The 18,742-nt window shown below is 42.3% G+C and overlaps 1 protein-coding gene across 1 annotated transcript in view; it reads right to left on the bottom strand.

The window, feature by feature from the left end:
- Positions 1 to 3,030: 3,030 nt before the first annotated feature.
- The window catches only part of LOC148042423 (kinesin-like protein KIF11), a 33,560-nt gene continuing 17,848 nt past the window's right edge, over positions 3,031 to 18,742 (bottom strand). The window contains exons 11-22 of the mRNA XM_087702235.1: positions 16,645 to 16,732; positions 14,465 to 14,653; positions 13,692 to 13,899; positions 13,337 to 13,509; positions 12,336 to 12,458; positions 10,430 to 10,588; positions 9,138 to 9,277; positions 7,421 to 7,700; positions 6,213 to 6,435; positions 5,899 to 6,053; positions 4,912 to 5,022; positions 3,031 to 3,360 (exon numbers count right to left, since the gene is read on the bottom strand). Of these exons, the coding sequence (XP_087558361.1) occupies positions 3,235 to 3,360; positions 4,912 to 5,022; positions 5,899 to 6,053; positions 6,213 to 6,435; positions 7,421 to 7,700; positions 9,138 to 9,277; positions 10,430 to 10,588; positions 12,336 to 12,458; positions 13,337 to 13,509; positions 13,692 to 13,899; positions 14,465 to 14,653; positions 16,645 to 16,732 (1,975 nt within the window). The 3' untranslated portion in view covers positions 3,031 to 3,234. The remainder of the gene's footprint in view (positions 3,361 to 4,911; positions 5,023 to 5,898; positions 6,054 to 6,212; positions 6,436 to 7,420; positions 7,701 to 9,137; positions 9,278 to 10,429; positions 10,589 to 12,335; positions 12,459 to 13,336; positions 13,510 to 13,691; positions 13,900 to 14,464; positions 14,654 to 16,644; positions 16,733 to 18,742) is intronic.

Here is an 18,742-nt window from a genome sequence, read left to right as displayed (position 1 = left end):
TAGAAGACCTCTAAGGTCCCTAGGACTTCAAGTTGTCAAGGTTGAGAAACACTGAGATAGGGGGTTGGACTAGAAGACCTCTAAGGTTCCTATGCTGGCTGGGGGATTCTGGGAGTTGAAGTCCACAGGACTTCCAAGTTGTCAAGGTTGAGAAACACTGAGATAGGGGGTTGGACTAGAAGACCTCTAAGGTCCCTAGGACTTCAAGTTGTCAAGGTTGAGAAATACTGAGATAGGGGGGTTGGACTAGAAGACCTCTAAGGTCCCTAGGACTTCAAGTTGTCAAGGTTGAGAAACACTGAGATAGGGGGTTGGACTAGAAGACCTCTAAGGTCCCTAGGACTTCAAGTTGTCAAGGTTGAGAAACACTGAGATAGGGGGTTGGACTAGAAGACCTCTAAGGTCCCCTAGGACTTCAAGTTGTCGTCAAGGTTGAGAAACACTGAGATAGGGGGTTGGACTAGAAGACCTCTAAGGTCCCTAGGACTTCAAGTGGTCAAGGTTGAGAAACACTGAGATAGGGGGTTGGACTAGAAGACCTCTAAGGTCCCCTAGGACTTCAAGTTGTCAAGGTTGAGAAACACTGAGATAGGGGGTTGGACTAGAAGACCTCTAAGGTCCCCTAGGACTTCAAGTTGTCAAGGTTGAGAAACACTGAGATAGGGGGTTGGACTAGAAGACCTCCAAGGTCCCTTCCAAGTCTGCTATTGTATTGTATCATTGTACATGATAGCAGTGTTCCAATATCTCAGGGGCTGCCCCAAAGAAGAGGGAGCCAAACTATTCTCCAAGGCACCTGAGGGTAGAACAAGAAGCAATGGGTGGAAACTAATCAAGGAGAGAAGCAACTTAGAAGTCAGGAGAAATTTCCTGACAGTGAGAACAATTAATCATTGCCTCCAGAAGTTGTGAATGCCCCAAACACTGGAAGTCTTTAAGAAGACGTTAGATAGCCATTTGTCTGAAAGGGTGTAGGGTTTCCTTCCTAGGCAGGGGGTTGGACTAGAAGACCTCCAAGGTCCCTTCCAACTCTGCTATTGTATTGTATAACAATAGGTTGTACAGACGTCCGAAGCTTCTTGAAATGAGCTTGGGATGCTCTTTTTTTCCTTCCTCGCTCGCGGAATAAAAAGCAGAAAAGGCCTGGCCAATGACCATCGTGGGGGGGAAGTGGGGAAGCAGATAGGAATCTTTCTCATTCAGGTCTTATAGCATTTTGAAAACGTGCCTCAGTTCAAAATGCAGCTTGCAATATATTTCATTCCAAGAATAGCTCTGCATATTGGACTCATGGGGCCTGCATAAGCGCACCATTGTGACCACCGTCCCTGTCCTACTGCCCTCATTTATTCCTACCCATTACTCATGTTTGTTCTTACACCTATTGTCTTGTAAACGATGGACAAATCAAATAAATAAATAAAATAAATGTTGGTGTATTTTAATATTTTGAGATGTAATTCCCAGAGTTGATAGCCAGGGCGCTTAAGATTTCATCAATCAGTCGCAAATATCTTCTGCCAACGTACCTTTGGGGATTTTTACAAGCGGACCGTACAGCTCAGATTTTTTTCCAAACTTGGCAATTTTAACAGGTGTGGACTTCCAAGATGCTGGTGGAGGAATTCTGGGAGTTACAGACCTAGGAATCTTTATAATTCACTTATTGCATTTGAAAACGTGTCTCACTTCAAACTGCAGCTTGCAATATATTTCATTCCAGTGGTTAAGGATAGCTCTGCATATTGGACTCATGGGGCCTGCATAAGCGCATAAGGGGCGTGCATAAACGCACCATCGTGCCTACCGTCCCTGTCCTACTGCCCCCATTTATTCGTACCCATTACTCATGTTTATTCTTACACCTATTATCTTGTAAACGATGGACAAATCAAATAAAATAAATGTTGGGGTATTTTCATCCACATATCTTGGGATATAATTCCCAGATCTGATAGCCAAATAGCCAATCAGTCGCAAATATTTTCCGCCAACGTACTTTTGGGGATTTTTACAAGCGGACCGTACAGCTCAGATTTTTTCCAAACTTGGCAATTTTAACAGGTGTGGACTTCCAAGATGCTGGTTGAGGAATTCTGGGAGTTACAGACCTAGGAGGGGATTAAGCTATTTTTCAAGGCACTTGAAGGCCAGAACAAGGAATAATGGATGGAAACTGAACAAAGAGAGATTCAACCTGGAAATGAGGAGAAATTTTCTGACAGTGAGGACGATCAATGGAACAGCTTCCCTTTGGAGGTTGTGGGAGCTCTATCACTGGAGGCTTTCAAGAAGAGATTGGACTGCCATTTGTAGAAATAGTGTAGGGTCTCTCCTGCTTGGGTAGGGGGATTGGACTAGATGATCACAAGATCCCTTCCAACTCTGTTAATCTGTAAATCTATAAACCTCCACTGGAAAGTGCACCTACGGTATAGGTAAATGTGCCAACATGGCTCTCTTAATAAATTGGAACTTTGAGCAATATTTCGCCTTGGACTCTGATTTACTTTTGGATGCTATTTGGAACCCTGACACCAGGACCATCAGCAATAGCAATAGCAGTTAGACTTATATACCGCTTCATAGGGCTTTCAGCCCTCTCTAAGCGGTTTAAAGAGTCAGCATATCGCCCCCAACAACAATCCGGGCCCTCATTTCACCCACCTCGGAAGGATGGAAGGCTGAGTCAACGCTGAGCCGGTGAGATTTGAACCGCCGAACTGCTGAACTAGCAGTCAGCTGAAATAGCTTGCAGTGCTGCATTTAACCACTGCGCCACCTCGGCTCTGGGGAATTATACTGCCAACCCTGAGATGGCCTTCAGAAGCTCAGGCTGGATGGTTGCTAAACATCAGGGAGGCTGGTACAGTAGCAATAGACCCAACTGAGTCCACACACCCATCTTCATGATTATGGTCTTGCAACCATAAACTCCGGGAGCATGGCCCCGGAAGGCTGAGAGAGATTTCTGGATGATAAGTGCTACCCCTCTTCTCACAAAAGAAAAATATAGCCAAGACTACTAAATAGTGGCAGTTATTCTTTATTACATTTCAAAATCTGCAAAACACAAAAAAAATCGAACGAATTACATTTTATAAAAGGCATCCCGTGTTGTTGAGATCTCTACCTATGCAATCTGGGACACGGACTACAAAGCCATGTGCATCACTCAAGCTAAGGAAGGAGAGGCAAGGACGGAGAGAAACAGAAGGAAGATATTGTACATTATTAGTTGAGACCTCTTAACGGATATTTTGACTTTGGGAGAGATGGAGTGGCCGAATCCTCCTCCTTGGCCTTTTTCAGAAACAATGCCGGTTTGTTCTCTTTATCCTTTTTGACGCTTCTTTTATGCTGTAAAGTCAAAGAGCTTGCGTTATTCACTTCATTACTTTTATTAAGTGCTGGGAAAGCTTTATATTAGTCCCATTTTATAGTTGTGTCATCATTTTGGCAAATACATCGCCTCAAGACACTTTACTGGCAAACAGAAATACTCTTCGGCATACAAAAATGTCAAAACAACTTATCACCAAAAGTTTTTCAAAAGCAAAACTTTTGGGGGGGAAAGTTGTCCAGTGTAATTAGAAAGCGTGGCACAACAAAACCGCGCTCGTCAAAATAGCGGTGATAAAACCGCGTCGCTAAAGCCGCGACGTCATCACCACCGCAACAACAGCGCGGCGGCAGAAAGCCGATTTAAATTAAGGTAAGGGTTAGGATTAGGTTTAGGGGTTTGCTTTAGGGTTAGGTTAGGTTTAGGGTTAGGTTTAGGGTGCTGAGTGCTTCGGAAGGCGCGGATTTGCCCTCCGCACTTATGTCGGCGCGGATAAGGGCTTCGCGGTTTTGTGGTGGAACCATTAGAAAAATCCTCTCATTTTGGGAAAATCCTGTTTTATTTACATTTCAGGGCAAAACATCTTTGAAGGGTCAATTGTTAAAGCTATTTTAAAGAAAACCTGATTCTCTGGGCGTGAGAAGTGATGGAGCTTTTTAACGCTTCGCTGGAAAACATTTAAGATTATGTCCAAATTCCTTTCAAGACAACTAAAATGGACGTGGAGATGGATGTAAAAATTACGACTTACAAGAAAGAGATGGAAATACCAGCTCCACAAGTGGAATTGAATCGTTTAATAGCTTTCAATTTTTATTATTATTTTTGTAACCTTTAATTATTAAGAGAAGGTTGAGGAGGATTTAGATTAAATGGAAAGGAGGATTATATAGTAATATACTGACAGGTATTTTTTGCTATTTCTTTTAATTCTTTATTAACCAATGAGGAGACCTGAAAATTTAGCAATCTTCAGGGGTGAGGCATGGAATAAAGATTTGGTTGTTATTTAAGAGACAGCAATATTTTATTAATGTTGAATAGTATCTTGCTGCAGTTTTTGAGGTAAGTTTTCTTACCATTTTTGGTGGTGTTTCCTTTCTACACTTTATCTTTCTTTAAAAAAAAATACAACCGCATTCTTGTATTAAGTTCATTGTTAGTTTTATCTGTATAGTTCTTAATAAAATTACTGAAAAAAATACGCATGTCCTGATCAACAATCAACACCAAAAGACATACATTACTTTCTTTATTTCTTTTTTCTCAATAGATTTTAGACTGTGTTTGTTAAAAATCCATACCGTGTACGGGTTCTGGGAAATCGGGGGGGGGGGGAGGAGGGGGGTTGGGGGGGAGGGTGGGGGGGAGGGAGGGGTATACATTAGGCTAGACAAGAATTTGGTGGTAAACTAGAACTATTTTGACACACAAAAAATTGTACTTTGATGTCTTACTGATTGAGGAATGATGAAATGTTTGTTTTAAAAGAAATAAAACTTTTGAACCAGGGGGGAAAAAAATACACATGTCCTGATCAACAATGAACACCGAAAGGCATACATTACCTGGAAGAAGGGCACCCCATTAGTCTGAATACACAAGCTGGTCTTCAAGTAGGATTTTTCACTGCAAAAGCTCTCGTCACTTTCTCTGATCTCTTCTTCGTCCAAAGAATCCTTGGGATCAGAGAACAGTTAAAGCCAGTTGTGGCAGTGTAGATAAATCACTTCTACAAGTTCAATACGCAATAGGGCAGGAGCAGTCCTCTGCACAGCGTGACCCGTCAAAACCGCACCCGATTAAACCGCGTCGCTGACGTCATCAACAGGGCGACAACAGCCAGCGCGGAGAAAGAAGGGAGCTTTAAATAGCGCTTTGAAAGCAAGCCGATTCAACTTAAGGTAAGGGTTAGGTTTAGGGTTAGCTTTAGGGTTAGGTTAAGGGTTAGGTTTAGGGTTAGGTTAAGGGTTAGGTTTAGGGTTAGCTTTAGGGTTAGGTTAAGGGTTAGGTTTAGGTTTAGGTTTAGATTAAGGGTTAGGTTAAGGGTTAGCTTTAGGGTTAGGGTTAGGTTAAAGGTTAGGTTTAGGGTTAGGTTAAGGGTTAGCTTTAGGGTTAGGTTGAGGGTTAGGTTTAGGGTTAGGTTAAGGGTTAGGTTTAGGTTTAGGGTTAGGTTAAGGGTTAGGTTTAGGGTTAGCTTTAGGGTTAGGGTTAGGGTTAGATTAAGGGTTAGGTTAAGGGTTAGCTTTAGGGTTAGGGTTAGGTTAAAGGTTAGGTTTAGGGTTAGGTTAAGGGTTAGGTTTAGGATTAGGTTTAGGGGGGGGTAGGTTTAGGTGTTAATTTTAGGTTTAGGGTTTACAGCGTGCTTCTGTCTCCGCGCTGTTGTCGCCCTCTTGATGACGTCAACGACGCGGTTTAGTCAGACGCGGTTTAGTCGAGCGCGGTTTTGTGGTGGAACCCCGCACAGTTAATTCACTCAATAGCAACGTAGCAGTTTAAGCACCACCCGTTGGGAGAAGCAAGCTGTTTCTCCCTCTTTTACTCTCTGTAGTTACCTCATATAAGAAGTCGGTCTTGGTGGCTTCAGCAGCTTTCAGAGTAGACGTCAGCTCCATCTGCTTTTGCCTTAATTTTTCAAGCAGGATATCGCGTGGTTTTGTTTTCACCACCGTCACTGGGTAGCAGTAGTCCTTCCGCTGTGGAGTGTTTCCTTTAGGAAAAGATCCATTTAAGAGATAATTAAGGCAGCGCACTACAGCCACCCTTTTCTTATTGGATTTCAAAACTGATTTGAGGTAGCTGTTCCTCTCGTTTTTTTAGGCTCCCTCCAAAGTTTGCAGGGCTAATTTCCCCCCCCCCCTCCAAATACCTGTGGGGAGATCCGTTTTCAGATCTTCAGTCAGGAAAGCGTTAATCTGAATTAAGCCTTTCTCTGCTTCTTCAAGGAGCAGGTCTTTCTGTTCGGTAAGCACCTCTCGGTCATTCTGGAAATGGTCAAGCAGCCTCTTGAGGGCGACATCTTCGGCCTCTTTTTGCCTCTTCATGTAGTCTGTCACATTGGCTTCTGATGCGTTACATTTGTCATGGAGATCCTGGAAGCCAACCATCTTAAGACTTAAAGTATTATGTCAAGAAACCAGATCTGCAACATTATAAACTGCAGGTTTGACTGAATGAAACTTATTGTACTCAATCTATGACAAGAATTTATGGTCCTTTCCAAGTATACGAACCATCATTATTTCTAGAAGAGAGACTGTTTGAGGGTGGGGAAACATGGCTCGGGTCCTTCTTCCAGGCTTAAAGGCGGACAGCCATCAATAGCCATTTCAGGGAAAAGACATTGTATCATATGATCTAAAACACAGGTATCAAACTCGATCGCGTCACGGATTGTGACGTATTGCATTGTCTTTTGCCTTCGCGGAGGTGAGGTGGGTGTGGCCTGCACGTGACCCATATGGCCGCCAGTTTGACATGCCTAGTCTAAACAATTATACACAGGCCACGCTTGACTTACAACCATTTGTTGAGCGACCGTTTAAAATTACAACAGCACTGAAAAACGATCTTTGCAGTATCCCCAGGGTTACGTGATCAAAATTTGGATGCTTGGCAACTGGCATGTATTTATGACAGTTTACACCAGGGGTATCAAAACAGGATTTCTTCAAGGTCTGGATCACAATTGTAGTTCTCCTCCCCCTGTGCCCTATTTTGGCCACCAGAGGGACCGCGGGCCACTCCTTTGCCATTTCCAGGCCGGCCCCTTGGGCCAGATTTAAGCACCCCGTGGGCCGATTTGACACCCCTGGTTTACACTGTCTCGGGGTCATGTAATCACTATTTGTAACCTTCCCAGCTTTATGGGGATTCACTTAACAAATTCAGTGATTTACTTAACAACTGTGACCAAAAAGTTCATCGTTGAGGCGCAGCTCACTTAACAACTGCCTCGCTTAACAATGGAAATTTTGCATTCAATTATGGCCCTAAGTCAAGGACTACCTGGATGTACCTGTCATAAAATTCTATGTCTAAAAAGTCTTTGATAAACTTTGTAAGATTTAGAATTACCTTATACATGTTTTGTAGGTGTTCGTTCTGGCTGTTGAGAAACGCTTTCTGTTGATCAACTACACAGCCTATCTCTGCAGTTGCCGTTTCAGCCCAACTAGTTGCTTCTTTGCACGTCTTTCTCAAACTACTGCTCAGATTTTTACAGTAGTTGTCTGATTCCAGGAGTATCTTAGCATTATCGTGGCTGGACTGCTTGATCTCTTGGGAAAGGTCATCCAGAGCTGGAATCATCTTGTTCTGCTGGGAATTGGCAGAGTTGACAAGGCCAATAGTCTGCCTAAAGAAAAGGATTTAGCCAAGGATTATTCAAGCACTAATCTTTGTGCTTTATCACATACCGTATTTTTCGGAGTATAAGATGCACCTTTTTCCCTCAAAAAAAAGAGGGTAAAAATCTGGGTGCATCTTATACACTAAATACAGCATTTTGTCTTACCGAAATTACGTCCCCCTTTGCAAAAATGGATGTGCAGAGGGTTTGGGAAGCTTGAAAAGTGCTCTTGAGGGCAGGGAGGGGAAAAACGTGGGTCATTTTTGCCCCCACCCTCACCCCCTGGCCTCAGGAGCACTCTACAAGCCTCCCAAACCTTCTGCATGCCCCCTTTTTTTGTGCAGAAAATGGGCCGTTTTTTGCTATTTTTTGGGCCTTCCCCAGCCCCCAGGAGCATTCTACAAGCCTCCCAAAGTTTTGCATGTCCCCCTTTAAAAAAGAAAAAAAAGGAAAAAAAGGAAAAAAAGAGGTGTGCAGAAGGTTTCGGAGGCCTGCAGAATACAAAAACTTTTTTTAAAATTTACCTCTTCAAAATCATGGTGCACCTTATAGTCCAGTGCGTCTTATACCCCCAGAGATCCGGAGCCTACCCACTCTCATGGCCTTCAGGAAAGCTGTTAAGACCTGGCTATTCCGGCAGGCCTGGGGGTGTTGACCTCACTGTTGAGGTCCAGCCCCGATCAGAACGAATGCATGTGTTGTGATTTTAAATCTGTCCTTTTCTTTTTACAATTTCTTTCTTCCCCTTCTTTTTGTAAGCCGCCCGGAGTCCTTCGGGATTGGGCGGCATATAAATCCTATTAATAAATAAATAAATAAATAATATAGTCCAAAAAATACAGTAGGCTAAGACTGAAGCAGCAACCAAATCAGTGTTATCTCTAAACTGCTAATTTCACCGATATTTATTAAAGCATCCAGTCGTATTTTGGAGTAAAAGTGGGGAAACATACGGTATGCCATTTTTCCCATGATAAAAATGCTAACAGCAAATGCATGCAAGCCTTATTTTAATTTGAACATCCTGAAATATTTTTTTAAAGTACTGCCCATCCCTCAAAGATGTCCACCACTGCCTTTGATTGTCAGAAGTGTTATTGAGATGGAGACCAACACCATGCACAATGCATAAAGGCAGTAGCAGTCCCTGGAATTGACACTAGTCAATAAAGGGGATTAGCAAAAAAGAAATTTTATTATTTATTCCAATTGATTTTGATTGAAATAAAATTCAAATCCTGATTTCTAAATGTCTACCTTGACAATACAGTTATGCAGTCTGAAGCAGGGCTTCCCCACAGATGCTTGAGTCTATGATAAGGAATGTGAGAGTTTTAGCCCAAGAAATATCGGAATGAATCTGACTCCCAAGAACTGCAGAATAGTAGAATAATCCTTCAAACATATTTCAGGATAAAAAAATAAGTTTAAAAGCTTCCTTACACAATTATATTCTCTTGTACATCATTGATATTCTTCTTTAGGCTTCCACCTTTCTCTAGTATTTGGCTGAAGTTCTTCTGAGTTTGGTTATCGAGCACGGTTAGCTGATTTTGCAGCAAAGCAATAAGTTGGGCTGTACCCTAGTATGAATCAAGGGAAATTGGGAAAAAAAATATTACTAAGGAAAAGTATTTTAGTAAAAGAGTTTGAAAGCATGCAGCAAACTCACGTGTATTCAAATGTACTTCAGATGCATTTTTCAGTTAATAGTTAATGCAGAACAATAACTCTTATAGAGCTGAATATTTTATTTTAGAGACAGTTAAGGGAGTGGGGAAAATCCACCTTTCAGGAGATATATGGGATGAAAGACTGCTAGATATCAAATCTCAAATTTCTTTATCCAACCTGCTTCCAATCTCGAAGAAGCTGACTCACAACTCTAAAATGGAATTTAGAGATAACCACACTCTACCTCTGAGTTGCTATGAAGGATGAAACAAACATAGAAATATAGTACTGCTTATCCTGATTAGCCCTTTTTCAATAAGCAGATTTCCCCCTTCTTAGGTACAGCCAAATTCCCTTCCATTCCTACAAGAATGTGCACAAGAAATGACACATTCACATGTGTCGATCTACTTGGACACATTTGACTTATATATTATGTAACTTTAAGAAGAAATGCGAACAATGTTAACCTCCATTTAGAAGGCATTTGTGCACACGAAGCTAACCTATATCCCCATGTTTATCTCTCATCCTTCTTTGTTTGGTTGTAGTATTGTTCTTACAATAAAAGATATAGAAGTAGAGAATATTACGTGGGAAATAAAAACAAACAACTGAACATTTATGAAATGGAGCCAACCAGAACTATGTGTACTGTACACTATGGGAATCATTGCCAGAAGCCTGGAGCCAAGCCAATTTTTGTGTCGGTGAGGGAAAGAGAAATATAAAGTTTCAAAGAGCCACTAAGACAAGGGTAGAGAACTTGCTGGTGCTCCAATTAGTTTCAAGTGCAAATCTTGTGTAATGTCAACTGGGCATAACAGCAATAAAAGTCCAGAAAACTGTCTCTTAAGAAGGTCCCACTGGACCATATGTAACAAGCAATAATAATCACCAGGATAGAGAAAGGAACAATGGTCAGCAGAGCCTAACGGTGTCCCTTAAACAGAGTAGCAACCTATATTGCTCTAAGATCATCACCCCACCACCCACTTCTATTCTAGTGCATTATGGACCTCCTATGGACACCATTATCATCATGGAAATGGAAGAAATACCGTTTTCTGTGCCATCTTGGTCAGCTCCACTTCCTCTTGCAGGCTCTCGTAACTATCCTGAAGTTGAGTAAACATTTGGGAACAGTTGTTGTGCAGTTTACTCAATTCAAGAGAATGATCATGGAAGAAGGAAGCCAGTTCTTCTTTGTAGCCTGTAATCTTTCGGTCAGAAAAAAGAGGTCATCAGTTTTCAAGGGCACAGAGATATTGACTTTTATCTAAACAATACCAATCTGATGTGTATATATGTATTGGAAGTTTTTTTTTAAAGAAACATGGCAAGTTCTATTCATTTAGGTGGGACCATAGATGTCACTTAACATGATGACGACATGTTAAGATATGCACGGCAGCATCATAACACAGACTCCAGATATAAGTCCCAGGGTTTGTGTTGTGATGTCACGATTATATGCTTGTCACTCGTCCTTCTGCCAAACACCCATGAGCAGATCTGAAATATTTCAGTCTTCTTCAATCTGGAGTTATCCAGGTGATGTAGAAATATCAGGACAGGAGAATTTCGTGATCCGTCAAAACCGCGTTCCACAAAAGCGCGGTCGACGAAATCGCGTATGTGACGTCATCACAACGCGACGAAAAAGATCGAAAAATTGAAATAAAAATTAAATTACAGCAAGCCGATTCACATAAAGGTACGCGTTAGGTTAAGGGTTAGGGTTAGGTTAAGAGTTAGGGTTAGAGCGTTAGCGTTAGGTTAAGGGTTAGCGTTAGGTTTAGGGTTAGGTTAAGGGTTAGGTTTAGGTTTAGGTTAAGGGTTAGGTTTAGGGGGGTTAGGGTAAGGTTTTCGCTTTATTTTTACATTTTTCGATCTTTTTCGTCGCGCTGTGATGACATCACATACGCGCTTTCGTCGACCGCGATTTTGTCGTCTGCGGTTTTGTGGTGGAACCGAGAATTTGAGGTTGACAAAAGCTCTCCTAAAAATGGGGTGGGAAAGAGGATCCAACTTCCAGATGCTCAAGAGATAAATAAGGCAGGAAATTGGTAGGCAGCTCATTTCAAAAAGCACTGCCTGTTTATAAAGTGTTCATGCAGGAGGAAACAGGAAATAGTTCGTTGGATTTTCCTGTCAGCAAATGATAGAGTTTATACCATCATCAATGGCCTGGTGATTTCTCCAAAGACAAGCACAAGTACGATTGAGGGGTCTCCGTCCGAATCACTTCTAAACTCCACCGCTCTAGACAAGTGTGACTGTTCAGTGCCCTTCCCAAGGGGGCAAAACAACAGAAAGTGGATTACAAATGAAGTGGTTTACTAGAGGGAGGAAGGGCCACAATGAAGGCTCTGGCACCTTGGTGTTTCTTCTCATGGATTGGATTAGGCAGAAAGGCTAAAGCAGTGTTTTGTTCAATCTTGGGAACTTCCGTGGCACGCCAAAACCGCGGTCCACTAAAGCGCGCCCGATCAAAGCGCGTACGTGACGTCATCAGCAGCGCGACAAATAAAATTAAAAATAAATTAAATTAAAATTAAAATAAAATTAAAGCAAGCCGATTCACATAAAGGTAAGGGTTAGGGTTAGGTTAAGGGTTAGGTTTAGGGTTACGTTAAGCGTTAGGGTTAAGGTTAGCGTTAGGTTTAGCGTTAGGTTAAGGGTTAGGCTTAGGTTTGGGGGGGTTAGGTTTAGATTTACGCATTAATTTTAAGTTTACCGCTCACAGCGTGCTGTTTTCGTCGCGCTGTGATGACGTCACGTACGCGCTTTCGTCGAGCGCGCTTTAGTCTACCGCGGTTTTGTGGTGGAACCGGGAACTTCAATTCCCAGAATTCCCAATCAGCATGCTGGGTGTTGAAGTCCACATATCTTCAGGTTCCCACGGTCCCTAACCTTGTGCTAGCAGCATTCAACAATGCTAGTACTTCAAGGTATGTTTATTACCATTTCTGCCAAGGATGAATTTTTCTTGAAGTGTTCCTGCAGCTGAGAGTTTATACTCTGCACAAGTTGTACCACAGGGGTTAGACTACTCAACGCCTTGTCCAGTCCACACGCATGTTCCTCCTAGAAGAGCAGACCAGATAGTGAACTCATTGCTTCCAACAACAAAGAAAACATTTGAGACCCAACCAGAAAAAAAAGAATTGCGGAAAGGCCTAAGACATTATAACGGCTCCGAATTAGCCGTTATTTCTCACACGGTAGGAATCGATAAGATCAATTTAGCGTCAGTCTTCATTCAATGCAAGATGTTTTCCCAAGAGCTGACGTGGCACTTAATAAAACTCCAGTGAAATTTTATTGAAGACAATAAGCCCCATGTTTCTAATCATCAAATTTCCTAGCTTTTATGCTCATGACAGTGGATGAAGAAAGTCTGGGCCAAAATCGGTCTTATTGTAGTCATAATGTCTACATTGTCCTTCATTTGAAAACCACACGGAACCTCCAACTCTGGGTAACCGCCCCTTTCTTTTTTTTCCTGGCTTATACTTTCGTGACCCGTCAAAACCGCGGTCCACAAAAGCGCGCTCGACGAAAGCGCGCATTTGACGTCATCACAGCGCGACGAAAAAAATTAAAAATTGAAATAAAAATAAAATTAAAGCAAGCCGATTCACATAAAGGTAAGGGTTAGGTTTAGGGTAAGAGCGTTAGGGTTACGTTTAGCGTTAGGTTAAGGGTTAGCGTTAGGTTAAGGGTTAGGTTTAGGGTTAGATTTAGGGTTAGGTTAAGGGTTAGGTTTAGGGTTAGGTTTGGCGGGGTTAGGGTAAGGTTTTCGCTTTATTTTTACATTTATCGATCACAGCGCGATGTTTTCGTCGCGCTGTGATGACGTCACGTACGCGCCTTCATCGAGCGCGATTTTGTCGTCCGCGGTTTTGTGATGGAACCTATACTTTAACAGCAAACAACCGAAACTTTATGCCACTTGTACTTACCATCATTTTCTGGAGGTCATTTTTATTTTGGGAGGTTAGCGTGTCCTGAGTCAGCATTTTTTCGGCAGCCAGGGAGACTTCAGTCGAAACCATTTCTTTTACCGAAGTGAACGCTGCATCGATAGCTGCCGCGGTGACTCCAAATGTCGATAAACTGGTGGTGAGAAGATCATCTAATAAGAAAAAGACGAGTTGTTAACAATTTGGCCCAGTCCCCTTCTTCCTAGAAGGCAACGGTGGTTTGGTATAACGGTTCTGGTTTCTCACACACAAGTCTGATCAAGGTTTTGACACGTCAGGTGTAAGGTTTGTGTGTTGGTTTTATTGCCGTGTGAAGTTGAATAGGAACACTTACCAACTGAGGAGGTGTAAGAGTTTAGCATCTCTTGCTGATTCCGATAGTTCTTTCTCACAGAGCTCTGGATTTGGTCGAAGTGTACGTTCATGTGCTCCATAAAGGACTTTTGGGCTTCCACATTATGCTGCTCAACTGCTTTCTTCCGATCTAATTTTGCATGCAGACCAGACACGTCACCGGTAGTTTCTTTAACTGTAGTAAGCAGCTACGGGGGGAAAAAAAGAAAAAGATTGATAGTCTTCAAATGAGCCGAGGTGGCGCAGTGGTTAGGGTGCAGCACTGCAGGCCACTTCAGCTGACTGCAGCTCTGCAGTTCGGCGGTTCTAATCTCACCGGCTCAGGGTTGACTCAGCCTTCCATCCTTCCGAGGTGGGTGAAATGAGGACCCAGACTGTGGGGGCAAGTTGCTGACTCAATTTGCTAAAAAATTTGTAAACCGCTTAGAGAGGGCCGAAAGCCGCATGAAGCGGTATATAAGTCTAATAAATAAATAAATAAATGTCACCTCCCCGCTCCTCCCCCCCCTCTCTCTCTCTCGCACACACATACAATGTCCTCCTTATTGTCTCTTCATAGGATGCACTCTTTTCTGATCGGCAAAGACATGCTGACTTCATCAAGAATGACCCGAAAATTCCAATATTCTTTCAGAACTGTCAGAGCTACTGAAACTCTTCCGTGGTCCATCTCTGTCTAAAGTACAATTATTTTAATCTAGCAACCAATCTATTTTTTAAAAAACGATATTGGTGTATGTTATAAGGTCTGACCTTGGTAGCAGTGCCATGAAGCTTGTCTTCTGAGCTCTCTAAGGTTGAGGCCACATATTCTTCTTCAGCAAGAAGAACCTTGGTGATATCCAAATCTTTCTGGGTAACTTCCAGCTCCATTTCCCTGGCTTGTAGGCTTGCCTGGCACTTTTCTATTTCCGCTTTTTGTACAGTAAATAACTCGGTAACCTGCGTGAAGACAAAATATACTTGTAAAGTTAATGAGGGTAAGGACAGGCCAAGGTGGCGCAGTGGTTAAATGCAGCACTGCAGGCTACTGCTAGATCAGCAGTTCAGCGGTTCAAATCTCACCGGCTCAAGGTTGACTCAGCCTTCCATCCTTCCGAGGTGGGTAAAATGAGGACCCAGATTGTTGGGGGCAATATGCTGACTCTCTGTAAACCGCTTAGAGAGGCCTGAAAGGCCTATGAAGCGGTATATAAGTCTACTGCTATTGCTAAATGCAGCCTCTAAGGATCACTCGATCTTCCTTCTTGCTGACTGTACAGCAAAAATTAACAAAAGCTGACATGGCTTGTTCATTAATATATACAGTACGTACATACATATGCATACACATATGTACATATGTATATGTATATGTGTGCATGCGCGTGTGTAAGTAAAATAATGCTTTTCTAAATAACAGGTAGTCCTCAAGTTACAGCCACCATTGAGCGCAAAAATCCCTGAACTTTGCAATGAGAAGATGTGGCTTAGAGACCTAACAATGAGGAAGGAAAGAAAAAGTTGGGCTGTGAATGACTGTCACCGTGGGGGGGGGGGGGGGAAGGGGGTTGTATGTTTAAAACGGTATTTGTATCTGTATGTTTTACGCTTTGAAAAAAAAATGTATAACTAATGAATGCCGATACAAAAGGCTGTATATTTACTTTACATTGTTATGTATGATTTGTCTTTCTTATGTTGTTGTATTTTTCTTTCTGTTTTTTAAAGGTAATAATGTTTAATAAAAATTATATTTTAAAAAAAAAATTATGTTGCGAAGTGAAACACTTGTTAAGTGAGTTTTGCCCGTTTTACGACTTTTCCCACCACGGCTGTTAAGTGAATCGTTGCATTTGTTAAGTTAGTCACACGGCCGCTTGTCAGAAGGTCGCAAAAGCGGATCACGTGACCCGGGGGACATCGCAACCGTCATAAAGGTGAGCCAGTTGCCAAGTGCCAGTGTTTTGATCACACAACCTGGGGGAATGTTGCAACGGTCGTAAGTGTGAAAAACTTTTTCAGAAGCCACTTTTTTTTCAGTGCCATTGTAACCTTGAATGGTCACTAAGCCAACTGTTGTAAATTGAGGACTACCTGTAGTAGTTTTTCTGACTGCTGGCATGTTTTTTTTAAGGTAGTACAGCTGCTTGAAGCAATGTTCCAGCTTAATTACCATCTCATATCTCATATTTCTCTTAATTGTCTTGTTTCTACTTGACTTTCAAACTGGTGGACCTACGAAATGAAAGCTAAGTGATATTGGATTAAAATTAATAATTTCATTCAAATAATCTCGAAAAGTTATCTACAGTTCAGACCAGAGGGCTAATGTTAGGCTTTAATGGATAAAGTGCTGGGAAAAAACACACAGCGTTTTACTTTTATATCTAACGGTGGCACGACTGTATGCTCAGCACTGAAAAGACTTTGTGATACCTACTATAGAGGAACATTTAATAAGGGGACAGAACTGCCACCAATGGTTAAATCATTGGCTCCTGCGAAAGGAAAGCCACTCAAGAAATTCATCTACAACTGGAAGGTTTTCACATGATTATTTTTGTGAAAAGATGAGCAAGCTAGCGCTTCCTGACCATCTGAGAATCATCCCAAAAGATAAGAGAAATGCGTGACCCCATAAAAGGGCGAACGACAAAACCGCGCCCGACTAAACCACGTCGCTAAAACCGTGATGTCATCAACGCGCCAACAACAGCGCGTCGTCAGAAGGGCGATTTAAGTTAAGGGTTAGGTTTAGCGTTACATTTAGGGTTAGGTTTAGATTTAGTTTTACAGCGCGCTTCTATCGCTGCGCTGTTGTCGGCGCGATTCAGCGCTCATTCGTCGGAGCGCTTTAGAACACGCGGTTTTGTCACCGCGGTTTAATCGGGCACAGTTTTGTCGTTCGCCCTTTTGTCGGTGAACCAGAGAAATGTACTGAGTTCACTTACTTTTTTCAATTCTTCCTCCAGGGCGGCGATTTTCTCAGTATAGTCTGCAATTTGCTCTTCCTGAACTGTCATTTTCCCATGAAGAGCACTAAAAAAAATCCAATTAATGTTAACAACGATGCAGTGTTATTAATGTCAGGCCAAACAATGAAATAACTTGAAGAGCAAATGGAAAGAAATAGCTGTTCATTTCTGATCACTAGATTGTCCTCATTTTTCAAGTTATCATCCTTAAAGTTTCCCATATTGCTAACTATTGGTAGCCTTTTCTGCCTGAACTATGCATTTATCTTATTGGTATCGGACACATTAGATACTGCTTATTAAAAAAAATCTAAAAGCAGTTCACAATAAACAGAACTGACCATTTACACTAAAGTCAATGAGATTATACAAGCGTAAATGATCCTATAACGTACCTCCTAACAATTGAGCTAGGCGTGGCACGACAAAACCGCGCTCGTCAAAATAGCGGTGATAAAACCGCGTCGCTAAAGCCGTGACGTCATCACCGCGCGTCATCACCGCCACGACAACAGCGCGGCGACAGAAGGGCGCCTTAAAACAGCACGGCGGCAGAAAGCCGATTTAAATTAAGGTAAGGGTTAGGATTAGGTTTAGGTTTAGGTTAGGCTGAGTGCTTCGGAAGGCGCGGATTTGCCCTCCGCCCTTATGTCAGCGCGGTAAGGTCGCATTTGCTTTAGCGATTCGGACGGCGCGGATTAGCACTCGCGCTTATGTCTCTGCGGATAAGGGCTTCGCAGTATTGTGGTGGAACCTGAGCTAGGAGTTATGTTCTATTTTTTTAAGCTATACCAGGCTTCCATAAAGGGGAGTTTTCTCTTCAGTATAATTGATAAATCTTGCATTATATTAGTTATATCTGAAGATGCTTTGAGCCAAGAGACTTATCAAACGGTCAACCTATTCCCGCAGTTCTATCCTTGGCTTCAGTTATGTTTAAATTTCCATAGTTATTCATATTGCCACATTCCCTTGGCCAGATTTTTTTTTTCCTTTTTCAAATATCAGACTTTATCCAATCATGTTGCCCCTTCACTTCTGACTTGGAGTGGCCGTGTTTAAAATCTTATTTTGTTGCTCCTCACTTCGGTTCAATAAAGAGGGAATAAGTGGGACCAGCCAGTATATATTCTGGCTTTTCATCTGGACATCCCAAAGGTTTAAAATCCAATTTGCTTGCTAGCAAGTTACGTTTTAACCTTTGAAATTCCTTTCTTGCCCAAATAATATTCAGTATGGCATAGCCACAAGTAGCTTAATTCACTATGACCTATAACTGGGGATTTCCCTTTCTTTCAAAAAGTAAAAAATAAATACTGTATTTCAATATACCTTAGGATTTTCCTCCAAAATGTTCTCATTTCTCAATAGCCAACTCACCACCTAAGCTTATGTTACTGAATGAATTACTTTTAGAAATCTGCTCATAATGGAATGTTGCCCTCCTCTTCTGAACGTGGTCCTCAACCCAATTCTTTTTTGGGTTCCACCACAATACCGCGAAGCCCTTATCCGCGGAGACATAAGCGCGAGTGCTAATCCGCGCCGTCCGAATCGCTAAAGCAAATGCGACCTTACCGCGCTGACATAAGGGCGGAGGGCAAATCCGCGCCTTCCGAAGCACCCTAAACCTAACCCTAAACCTAAACCAAACCCCTAAACCTAATCCTAACCCTTACCTTAATTTAAATTGGCTTTCTGCCGCTGCGCTGTTTTAAAGTGCCCTTCTGTCGCCGCGCTGTTATCGCGGCGGTGATGACACGCGGTGATGACGTCGCGGCTTTAGCGACATGGTTTTATCACCGCTATTTTGATGAGCGCGGTTTTGTCGTGCCACGTCTTTTTTGCCCTGTTCTGATTAGTATCATCCAAGGTTTTTCAATGAGAAATGGGTAGCTACAATTGCTTTGGAACAATGATGGTGTATGAGGCATATGACATTCCTCTCAAATGTGACATTTGAACTCCATCCTGTCGCTCTACCAGATTCTACAAATTACATTCTACCCACATTCTGTCAGGAAACACAAAAGTGTGCGATCTTGCCTGACTGGGGAGAGAGCCGAGGTGGCGC

Source organism: Thamnophis sirtalis, unplaced genomic scaffold (genome assembly GCF_051295495.1).
Source record: "Thamnophis sirtalis isolate CommonGarterSnake01/CBP01778 unplaced genomic scaffold, rThaSir2_p1.2 scaffold_15, whole genome shotgun sequence".
Classification (NCBI taxonomy): domain Eukaryota; kingdom Metazoa; phylum Chordata; class Lepidosauria; order Squamata; family Natricidae; genus Thamnophis; species Thamnophis sirtalis.
Note: the sequence above shows the minus strand (reverse complement) of the source record. Positions and strands in the feature narration are given on the sequence as shown.